Source organism: Geotrypetes seraphini, chromosome 6, assembly GCF_902459505.1.
Source record: "Geotrypetes seraphini chromosome 6, aGeoSer1.1, whole genome shotgun sequence".
In the NCBI taxonomy this organism is placed as follows: domain Eukaryota; kingdom Metazoa; phylum Chordata; class Amphibia; order Gymnophiona; family Dermophiidae; genus Geotrypetes; species Geotrypetes seraphini.
Window position 1 is genome coordinate 45,626,379 of NC_047089.1, and position 12,645 is coordinate 45,639,023.

General features: G+C 40.0%; 1 protein-coding gene across 1 annotated transcript in view; it reads right to left on the minus strand.

The window, feature by feature from the left end:
• ATP8A2 (ATPase phospholipid transporting 8A2) overlaps nt 1-12,645 on the minus strand; it is a 457,609-nt gene that overhangs the window by 174,506 nt on the left and 270,458 nt on the right. Inside the window, exon 20 of the mRNA XM_033950263.1 lies at nt 556-666. Coding sequence (XP_033806154.1) covers nt 556-666 — 111 coding nt within the window. The remainder of the gene's footprint in view (nt 1-555; nt 667-12,645) is intronic.

Consider the following 12,645-nt stretch of genomic DNA (forward strand, 5'->3'; position numbering starts at 1 on the left):
TGCCCAAATCAGAGAAGCTAATCTCCCTTCATGCTCTGACCTCTCTCCCCCCCCAACACATAAGCTAGAACCTCTTCAGGCCCTGACACCCCAATCACATAAGGTAATCTCCTCAAGCCCCTTCTCTTCCCTCTCCTCATCCTAAACTCCCCCTCCCAATGACTCCTAACAATAGTACCTCAGAAATACTATTGTTTGGCAGGTTGGAGTATTTTGAGTTTTACAGATAAGGATTAACCCCTCCTTTTACAAAACTGTAGCACGGTTTTTAGCACTGGCTGCGGTGGTAACTGCTCCGATGTTCATAGGGCTAAAAACCATGCTAAGGTTTTATAAAAGAGGTGGTAAGTCTCTTTATTGTTTGAGACTTTGTTCTTAGAATTTCCTGTTGTTTACCTTCTGAAATATATATCCCATTCTCTCCAGTGATGAGAGCTGTTATTTGAATAATATGTTTCCATTATCTACGTTATTTGTATTTCTTCATTTCTTTTTTTCTCGTTTCCATTGGGAAATGTTTATTTCATAAAAGTAAATTAAAACAAAAGATTTTACCTCAATGATATACAAGACCACATTCTTGTAGAAGCAGTATAAGATACATTTTGTCACACGACTATAACTCCATGCTCCATGGACTAGTAAAAGTTTTTCCAAATAGGAAAACTAGAGAAAGAAGAAAAACAGAATAAGTATTACAGACATTTTATTTGAACATTAAAAGGGGAGGCAAATTAAATTAACTACTTATAGAGCAGCATTATAAAAAAAAAAACCCAGATATTCAAAATGATTTAGCCAGCTGCAAGCCAATTAAATTGTTTGGATGAGGCTCGCTGCTAATTTTTCAGCGACATTTAACCAGCTAAGTACAACTGAAATTGGTGGTTAGCACTTAACTCAAAGCCATCAATTTTGGGGGTATTTCAGAGACAGAGTCTGCCCTTGGCCATTTAAATGCTGCCAAATTCAGTGCTTAGATGGAACTGCTGAAAAGTCTGTCCTATATTTATGCACTAACCTATAAGTGCTGAATATTGATTTAAGCAGCTATGTGTTAGCCGGCTCAAAACCCCCCAGATATTCAAAGTTGAAACCCGAACAAATCCCAGCTATGAATATTCAAAAATAACTGTGTCAGAAGTGAGCAAAATGCTCACCATTGCTAACTGAATATTTGACCCCTAAATTTCTAGACAAACTGACAGTGTAGTCATTTTTCCATAGACTATTATTAGCATTATCATACTTGCATTATAGATTTTTGATTAAAAATCAATTAATTATTAAATCTCAGTAGTTAGTAAGATATTCCATGTCTCACACTAGATTATCAAAAAAGACTCGGATACTGTGAAAAATCAACTGGAATATAATGATAACACTTCCACAGAGGTCAAATGCACATTATCTGATGGTATATTGAAAATCAAAGTGCAGATTGAGATGTCAATTCTAAACGGAGGAAAAAGCCTCAGTCAAGGGCCCTCCCACCTACACAATGGTGGAATAGCGGTGGTAGAATGTTCACCTCACTGGCTAAAAAACCTCCTTTAATTAAAAAGACACTGCACTGCTTCAAAATGCAATAAAAAATATATATACTGTGCGATAGATGAAAATTTCAACTTATCTTAGTTGATCACCCATCGGTGTACCGATCAACTAAGATAAGTTGAAATTTTCATCTATCACACAGTATATATATTTTCTATTGCATTTTTAATTGACATCTCAGTCTGCACTTTGATTTTCAATATACCATCAGACAATGTGCATTTAACCTCTGTGGAAGTGTTATCATTATATCACGCTAGATTATCTACATTTGTATTTTGTTAGATGATAAATAACAAAGAGGTCATTTTACTAAGCTGTGTTAAGCAGCTAACTTAAGGCTTACCACACAGAAGACACTTGCACAGACTCGTGCTACTTGTCTTCTGAATTATAAAGGCAGGCACTACAATAAATATACTGCATTAACAAGAGGAGATGGGATTTGGGATCACATGAGCAGGCAGAAGTGTGACAAAGACTATCGTTGAAACAAGGACCGTGTTGGGTCCATAGTTCCCAATGCTTTGGGTCCTAGATATTTTTATATGGATTATTAAACTGTATTTTTAATAAAGCCTGCATCTGGAACATCACTTTCTCCACAGTTTTTTTGTCTTTGTCAGATTTCTTTTTTGTAGAGCATCAAGGATCAACCTTTTTTGTTCAGGCAGAAGTGTGGCCATCTATGAAAGTTAGCAAGTAGGACCATGCCATTTGGTAGCTGTCATGATTGTTGATAGTAAATTTGAACACCTCAAGAGAAGATGGAAAGTGCAGCTAAGATATCAGCAGTCCACTCATACCTTGAACCCATCCGACACATTTTAAACTCTCTATTCAGGCTATGATTTCCATGCCCAAATCAGAGAAGCTAATCTCCCTTCATGCCCTGACCTCTCTCCCCCCCAACACATAAGCTAGAACCTCTTCAGGCCCTGACACCCCAATCACATAAGGTAATCTCCTCAAGCTCCTTCTCTTCCTTCTCCCCATTCTAAACTCCCCCTCCCAATGACTCCTAACAATAGTACCTCAGAAATACTACTGGAAGCAGGTGCCATTTTAGAGGAGAGCAATGACTCCATCGGCAGTGGAGGGGGATTGCTGTTACCTAGGAATACTGCCCCACCAATGATAGTCCTGTGTAAGTTCCAAAGGGGAGGGGGCAGGGAGAAGGGGGATAGCTTAGGTGATTGCAGGGAGTGGGTGAAGGGCCGCTGTAGATAGTCAATATGTTTTGTTTTAACACATGGCTAACATATGATCACTTAAGCACTGATTTTAATGGTACTTAACTGGACAGTGCCGCTGAATATCATCACAGACCACCTCAGCAGTGTCTGGTTAGTTATAGCAGTGATTCCCAACCCTGTCCTGGAGGAACACCAGGCCAATCGGGTTTTCAGGCTAGCCCTAATAAATATGCATGAGAGAGATTTGCATATGATGGAAGTGATAGGCATGCAAATTTGCTTCATGCATATTCATTAGGGCTAGCCTGAAAACCCGATTGGCCTGGTGTTCCTCCAGGACAGGGTTGGGAACCACTGAGTTATAGGACAGTCTTTTCGCAGATTCTGTATGGAGTCTGGACTTAACAAGCTAGTGACCATAATCCCTCCCCCCATTAGAAAAGCATAACTCCCTACTTCTGATCCTCCCTTGGATCCTCCATAACAATATAAGTACTGGGACAGACTAAGTACTGGGACAGACTAAGGGCCATATTCTGTCTAACTTTAGGTGTCCAGAATGTGGACGTACATCGCCTTAGGCATCCAAATAAAGTGGAAAAGTCCAATTAATGACTTTAACAAGCATTAATTGGAATTTACATGTCTAAACTTTGGATGCGATTCTACAAATAGACGCCCACAATTTTGTGAACGCCTATCAGAAAAAGTAACACCTAAAAAATAGGTGTGGGCGTGGCATAGGCATGGCATCGTTTTGGACGTCCATTTACAGAATTGCATGCTGCTCAGCGCCTGCTCACGTCTACCTAACGCCTACAATGTAGGCATTGCAAAACCAGGTCTACTTTTGAGCGCGAGATGGGCACTAGGTAGACGCGAGTTAGGTGGACTTGACTAAGGCATCAGTTGTGCATGCCATAGGCGATCATTTATAGGTGAACGGGGCTTTTATTTTTGGGGTGCAAATGACTCCAGGTTGATATTAAGGTCAAAAGATGATTAATAATGCATCACTTAAACAAGGCACATGAAAAAACATATATTGCATATAAACCTTCTATTTTTTGGGCTAAAGAGGTATCCTCTTTGATAATAGAAAAAAGATATTTAATAATGCATTACTTAAGCAAAGCACATTAATATAAAAATATATATATTGCATACTAAACCTCATTTCCAAAAGGTTAAGAACATAAAACAAAATACATTACTCACACAATGGTTGTAGTTCAGAGCAAATGGACAAGTTTCAAGTTTTATTAAAATTTGATTGGCTCTCCCATATATGATTGGAATGCACCAAACGGGTTTCGTTGCTCAAAGACATTCTGCAAATAACATCAGATTGGCACTTCATATGCTTACTTTAGCAAAAACAATAGCTGATCCAGCTTTCTCTGTTTCCTTAGATGCAGAGAAGGCCTTTGATCATGTAGAATGGACTTTTACGTACCAAGCAATGGATTGGTTTGGGATAAGTTCCGGATTTATTCAAATGATTCAAACCATGTATAGTTCCCCCTCAGCCAGACTGTATATTAATAATACATTCTCTGAATGTTTTGGTTTGAAAGGGGAGTTAGACAAGGATGCCCCTTATCTCCTTTGCTTTTTGATATTGTTTTGGAACCCTTGTTGGCTAGTCAGCAGGCAAAAGAGTTACAGGGAATTCCATATGCAGGTTGAGAGTCTCGGCTTATGCAGATGATATTTTGCTTCATTTGAAAAATCCTGAATCAACCATCTCTCATTTACTGGAATTGATTGATTGTTTTGGAAAATTTTCTGGATTTAAGATAAATTGGAGTAAATCAGAGGTTCTTCCACTGAATATACAGGTTTATTTGATCCATTCCCATTCCTTTGCAAGGAAGAGGGAATAAAATATTTGGGTATAATGATTCAAAAAACATTGGAAGACACAATGACAGTAAATGAAAAATCTTTATTGTTGAAGGTTAAAGAAATGTGCGAGCATTGGAATCCATTACATCTTTCTTGGTGGGGAAGAGTCCAAACCATCAAAATGATGATCTTGCCTGAGGTTTGTTACCAAATGAGTATGTTGCCAGTTTATTTTCAAAGTTCCTTTTATAAAAAACTGAATGGGATTCTTATAAAATTCCTTTGGCTGGGTAAAACTGCTAGAATTGCCTTAGTATCTTTGCAAAAATCTTAATTGGCGGGAGGGGTAAATTTTCCAAATTTTTACAGGTATCATTAAGCCTTTATTTTGCGTCAGGGTATGTATTGGATCCTTCCTGAAATCATAGAGAATCTGCCAGATTGGTTGGTACTGGAAAGTCATCTTTTGGCCCCATTACATCTTAGCCATATTTTGAGTATCAAGCTCCCAAGAATATACAAGGTTAATATTATTCTTCATTCAACCTGGATTACACTAAAATTTATTAATACCTTAACTCCTATTCCAGTACAACAATCTATGTGTCAATCCCTATGGTTAAACTCCAAGGCACAAATCGGTGAGACTAAAATTCTCTGGAAGCATTGGTTACAGGCAGGCATATGTACTCTAGGTGATGTGATTTCAAATGGTAAAATGGGAATTTTATTACAATTGCAACAATCATTTGGCATATCAAAGTCTCAAGGTTATAATTGTAGCAGGCCGTTCAGAAGGGGTTCCCTGACTGGCGAAAATTAAAAAAATCAGTATAGCTTGCTGGGCCTATGTTTCCAGACAGATTTTCAAGGGCATCAAGCCACCAAGTGGTACAAATTAATATCTGAATATCTAGAAAAAAAAACCTAAAACCAGCTTAAAAGACATTTGGAGTATAGAAACAAAGCAGCATATTTCTGCTATACAATGGCCACAGATTTGGACTTGGAGGATGAGATGTACAGCATCAGCATCTATGAGACAAACTTGATTTTTTTTTTTTCTTATATAGAATTTTTTGGACCCCAATTCGTTTACAAAAGTTGGATAATTCGAAGTCTAATAGATGCTGGCATTTTCATCTTGAAGTAGGGACACTGGATCATTTGTTGTTTTATTGTCCCTTGATACTCAATTTCTGGAAATCAATATGGGAAAAGAATAATATGATACTCGGTGTTTCTATGCCATTGACATACAAGGTGGCTTTATTTGGATCATTATTGAGACCTAAGAATCCAATTGACAAACATAAAAGCAGACTTCTTTTGATTATGACGGGGGTTGCTATGCAAATGATAACCAGGAACTAGAAAAATTATGACAGGTTAAACCTTTTCTTTTGGTGGGAAACATGTGCTTATATTACAGGTATGAGAGAAAGAATGCGGAACAGGTGGTAAACAATAAAAAGTTTAAAGAAGTCTGGGGTCTTTTGGAAACATTTGTTAAATTGTAGAGCGATTAATTTATAAGATCCTTAATTCTCGGAATGTGTTAATTTTCCACACACATCCAGATAGGGAGGGAGGGTAAGGGGGGGAGGGTATTTCATTTTTAATATTTGTGCAAATATAAGTGCTGATAATTGTTTATATCTGTATACCTATTTGTATGCACTTTTTAGTAAGTTTGGAAAATTAATAAAGAATTTAAAAAATTTGACTGAATGCTTATCAATATTTCTAAGCAATTCACAAATAAAATAAAGGAAACAGTAATATAAATAATTAATATCAAATGTACAAAACAACAAAAATGACTAACCAAAACAAAAGGAAAGAAAGAGAAACTACAATTCATAATAGGACAGAAGACATGTAAGGTAATAACATCGGGACGGGGAAAAAAAATGTGGGCTAAGTTTAATATCGGGATGGGATACCTTTAGTAAACAGTTGCAGTAATCTAATTTGGAAATTACGAGAGAATGAATTAGGAAATTAGGAAATCAATTGTCTTTGCCAGGGATCTTATGTGCAATTTATAAAAACAATTCTTGACAACTGAGCCAATGTGGTCGTGATATGATACTTTTGATCCTGTGTTACTCCTAGAATTTTGATAATGTACTGTTAACCATTTGTTATTCAGAGATGTTATTCAGAGAAATTGGAGAGCTCATTGTGAGATCCTCTTTCCAGGGAAATAACATTGTTTTTGGAATATTTAACGCCAACTTATTTAACGCCACTGACTAACTTTTTGTTAATGCTTATTATATAAACTAAGTACAAAAAAGTGCTCAGAACCAATCAACTGATAGTAAAAAGATCACGCCGGGGTTTTGCCCCTAGAGAAAATCTTTGCTTGTTCAATCATCGCACTTTAAGCATTGTACTATACTGATTACTATTCCAACTTCTCAAAGTGTCATAAACATTCAAAAGGTTTTTTATGTATTCATTTTGGGTATCTAATTGTTCCAGGAACAGGCAGAGGCACGAAGACACAGCCTGCACCCTGCGAGACACCACTAAGCCTCCTAAGGGCACCTAACAGCCTGCGCTCGACTCCTGCTTAACAGGAGGTAATACCACTTCAGGAACGGCCTGAGTTCCAGATAAAACTACGCAGGCTGGTCAACAGGTACCCAGAAGGGATTGGCCTGTCAGCTACAGACTGAAGTCTGTGAAATCTCAAGCAGGCAGAGCTTTAAAATTGCTTCAAACACGAAATTACCCGAAAAGGGGACGACAGTACATCGAATTAAAAATAATAAAATTAAGAGAGCAGAACATACACAACTGCAGTTATGTGTGCAAAAGGAAAGAACTGAGGTGGAGCTAGAGAGCCCAGTGAAATACAATAGAGGCAGAGTGAAAAGTCCGGAGTGGATTCCTTCTGCAGCATGCGGCGAAAGGGAAATAACCCTATTGTCTAGAATGTCTCACATATTACACTGGAACAATCCTTTAGTATTGGCTTCATTATTTCAGAGGACACGGACCTGCGGCTAGAGAGGCAAGAGAAGATAGGGAGGACAGCAATTGTCGTGGGAAACACCATCATCAGACAAGTTGACAGCCACATAGCGGGAGGAAGACAGAATCGGCTGGTGACCTGCCTATCAGGAGCCAAGGTAGAAGATATAGTGAGCCGCATTGACAGGATCGACAGCGTGGAAGAGGAAGATGCAGCGGTGGTGATCCATGTGGGGGACAAACAATGTGAGCAACAGGAACTACAGCAGGGAAGGACTGAAGGACCAGTTCTGGATGCTAGGAGGGAAGCTGAAGACCAGAACACCGAGGGTAGCGTTCTCGGAGATTCTGCCGGTACCCAGGGCCAACGAGAAGAGGCAGACTGATCTACAAGCAGTCAACGCATGGATGAGGTGCTGGTGTGAGGAAGAAGGATTCCACGTCGTGCGCAACTGGACGATGTTCTGGGTGAAGAGCAAGCTATTCAGGAAGCATGGACTCTACCTCAGCGGAGATGGAATGAGGCTACTTGCAAGCAACATCAAGAGAGAAATTGATAAGTTTTTAAACTAGGAAGAAGGGGAAAGCTGACAGTCGACTAAGAGTTGATGGTTCGGGATCTGGTATACCCAGAGGATACCGTGCAGGAAGATAGCGGCGAAGACTCACCGGATCATAGGCAAGACAGAAATCCTGATGGACCAAAAGAGACACAAGAGGGAAGGAAATGCAAGAAAGTAACAGGCCGCAAACTCAAGTGTATGTACACAAATGCAAGGAGCCTAAGGAATAAGATGGGGGAATTGGAAGCTATGGCACAAAAAGATAACCTTGACATCATTGGCATCACGGAAACATTGTGGAATGAGGAAAACGTCTGGGACACTGTGCTTCCGGGATACAAGCTATACCGCAGAGACAGAGTAACTCAAAAAGGTGGGGGTATTGCCCTATACATCAAAGAGGGAGTTGAGTCTACCAGAGAGAACATGCCGGAAACGAAAAATAAGGTAGAGTCTCTATGGGTCTAAATTCCAGGAACAAATGGAACGGAAACGAAGATCGGCATTTACTACCGACCCCCAGAGCAGTTCGAAGAAATTGATGGAGAAATGAAGGACGAGATTAAACACAACTGCAAGGGAGGCAACGCAGTTACCTTGGGTGACTTCAATTATCTGGGGATAGACTAGAACCTAGGCACCTCCAGCTGCAGTAGGGAGACCAAATTCCTGGATGCTGTAGGCAATTGCTTCCTGGAATAATTTGTCATGGAAAATAAGAGAGGAAATGCAATTCTGGACTTAATTCTAAATGGACTACGAGAACCGGCGCAAGGTGTAGAAGTAGAAGGGACGCTGGGAAACAGTGATCACAATATGATCTGCTTCAACTTGGACACAGGGGCAAAACATCGATCCAGAATGATGGCCACGGCACTGAACTTCCAAAAAGGGAATTACGAAGGGATGAGACTCATGGTGGGGAAGAAGATCAAGAAGGGGATAAGCACTGTAAAAACACTAGAGTAAAGCATGGTCCCTTTTTAAGGACACAGTCACAGAGGCGCATATCAACAAGGGTTCCAAGAGGAAAAAGAACAAGGAACTGGCATGGCTCACTGTAGAGGTGAAGGAAGCGAATAGAGACAAGAAGACTTTGTTTAGGGAATGGAAAAGGTAAAAAATGGACGAAAACTGGAAAAAGCACAAACATCAAAGAAGGTGCCATAAGGCGGTATGAGGGGCCAAAAGAGACTACGAGAAAAAAATAGCCAAGGAGGCAAAAAACTTCAAGTTGTTCTTTCAATTTATTAAGGGGAAACAAGCCACGAAGGAAGCGGTAGGGCTATTGGATGACCATGGAATAAAGGGAGTACTAACGGAAGAAAAAGCCATCGCCGACAAACTGAACATATTTTTTGCATTTGTATTTACCGAAGAGGATATACACAACATACCGGAAGCCGACAGAATATATGTAGGAAACAAAGACGGGAAACTGACAGGGTTGATGGTCAGTCTAGAAGAGGTATGCAGGCAGATTGATAGGCTTAAAAACGATAAATCCCCGGGACCAGATAGCATCCATCCAAGGGTAATCAAGGAACTGAAAAGGGCTATAGCTGAACTGCTTAAACTAAAAGCCATTCTGTCGATCAAATCGAGAAGGATTCTGGAAGACTGGAAAATGGTGAATGTTACGCCAATCTTCAATAAAGGTTCGAAGGGAGATCTAGGAAACTAGCGAGTCTGACTTCGGTACCGGGAAAGATGGTAGAGGCGCTGATAAAGGACCGCATCCTTGATCACCTTGACGAACACAATCTGATGAGGACCAGCCAGCACGGCTTCAGCAAAGGAAGATCTTGCTTGACAAACTTGCTGCACTTCTTCGAGGGAGTAAACAGGCAGATAGACAAGGGTGACCCGGTCAACACTGTATATCTGGATTTTCAGAAATTGTTCGACAAGGTTCTGCATGAATGACTACTTCGAAAAATTGTGAGCCAAGGAATCAAGAGTGAAATACTCACGTGGATTAAAAACTGGCTAGTGGATAGGAAACAGAGAATGGGGGTAAATGGACAATACTCAAACTGGAAAAGCATCACGAGTGGAGTGCCGCAAGGTTCGGTGCTTGGACCTGTGCTCTTCAACATATTTATAAACGACCTGTAAATTGGTACGAGTGAGGTGATTAAATTTGCAGACGATACAAAGTTATTCAGAGTAGTGAGGATGCAGGAGGACTGCGAAGACCTGCAACGTGACATAAACACACTCGAGAAATGGGCTGTGACATGGCAAATGAGATTTAACATGGATAAGTGTAAGGTGATGCATGTCAGTAACAAAAATCTTATATACGAATACAGGATGTCCGGTGCAGTACTTGAAGAGACCCCCCCAGGAAAGAGACTTAGGAGTACTGGTCGACAAGTCAATGAAGCCATCCACGCAATGTGCGGCAGTGGCGAAAAGGGCGAACAGAATGCTAGGAATGATTACGAAGGGGATCATGCCCTCACCTGGAATACTGCGTCCAGCACTGGTCGCCGTACATGAAGAAGGACATGGTACTACTCAAAAGGGTCCAGAGAAGAGCGACTAAAATGGTTAAGGGGCTGGAGGAGTCGCAGTGAGAGATTAGAGAAAATGAGCCTCTTCTTCCTTGATAAGAGGAGACAGAGGGGACATGATCGAAACATTCAAGATAATGAAGGGAATAGACAGGTTGTTCACCCTCTCCAAGGTAGAGAGAACAAGAGGGCACTCTCTAAAGTTAAAAGGGGATAGATTCCGTACAAACATAAGGAAGTTCTTCTTCACCTAGAAAGTGGTAGAAAACTGGAACGCTCTTCTGGAGCTGTTATAGGGGAAAACACTGTCCAGGGATTTAAGGCAAAGTTAGACAAGTTCCTGCTGAACCAGAATGAACGCAGGTAATGCTAGTCTCAGTTAGGGCACTGGTCTTATATTCTTATGATGATATGAAATTTTAGGATGTTGAATCATCTAAATCGGTCAAACTTCTAGCTCATTGATGATCTATGCTTTCCATTCAAGATGTAACACTGTGGAACACTCTGCCTTTAGAAGTTAGATCCCTGCCTGGTGTCTTGCAATTTAGAAAATGTTTGAAAACAATTTTGTTTCATTGTGTTTATCAGTAGTATTTATATTTGAACATCTCTATAATGTAATCTGTATTATTTTATGTTAATGATGTTCTATTATGTATTTTATGTATGTTTTATTATACCCTGCAAAGAACTCTTGGATGTAATGGGTTATAAATATTTAAAATAAATACTGTCTTAATAATGAAAAATAAAAAATTCTTACTTTACTAAACCAAGTTATACTGTATTGGTGTAAAACTCCAAAACATGCAGATAGTATGGGTGTGTGGTCTAGGCATTTCTATGCTGATGACTCAAAAAATCTACTTCTCTATGCCTGAAAATTCTACTGTAATCAAGGCCCGAGTCTTGGCCTCTCTGTCTGACATTGTTACATGGATGTCTCGCTGCCATCTAAAGTTAAACATGGACAAGATAGAACTCCTTATTTTTCCTCCTAAACCTGCCTTTCCTCTCCCTACCTTCTCTATTTCAGTGGATAATGCTCTCATCCTCCCTGTCTTGTCGGCTCGTAACTCAGGATCATATTTTACTTGCCTCTGTCCTCTTCGCATATCCAACAGACTGCCAAAATGTATCACTTCTTTCTATACAACCTCGCAAAAATCCATAGTTTCATTTCTGAGTTTGCTGCCAAGACCATTATCCACACCCTCATAGCCTCTCGCCTGGATTACCGCAACATGCTTCTCACGGGTCTCCCGCTAACCCATCTCTTCCTCCTTCAATCTGTTCAGAATTCTGCTGTGCACTTTGTATTCCACCAGTGTCGTTATGCTCATATTACACCTTTCCTCAAGTTGCTTCATTGGCTCCCTGTCTGCTTCCGCAAACAGTTCACACTCCTCTTACTGACCTACAAGTGTATCAACTCTGCAGCTCCTCAATATTTCTCCTCTCTTATCTCTCCTTACATCCCGCCCCTGGAACTCCATTCTTCAGGTAAGTCTTTCTTGTCTGTACCCTTCTCTTTACTGCCAACTACACCACACACTTGGAACAACACCACACACTTGGAACAACCTGCCTGAATCAGTACACCAGGCTCCGTCTCTGGCGGTATTCAAATCCAAGCTCAAAGCCCACTTTTTCAAAGCTGTGTTTAGGTCCTAACACTTCCAACTTGTAATACACTATATTTATTTCTTATTCCTTCTGTAGCCCCTACCCTCTCTACCTCTTCTTCCCTTTGTATGTCCATTCATGAGCACCATATATTGAGCTACTCTGTATCCTGTGTGTTTGTCATAATTTACATTGTAAGCTCTTACAAGTAATTTCTTGCGTGTTTAATGTACAGAGCTGTGTGCATCTGGTAGCACTATAGAAATAATAAATAGTAGTAGTAATAGGTATGTTTTGGGCAGGACTATGGTGGGTCTCAAAATTATAAATACAATCACTATCTCAGAA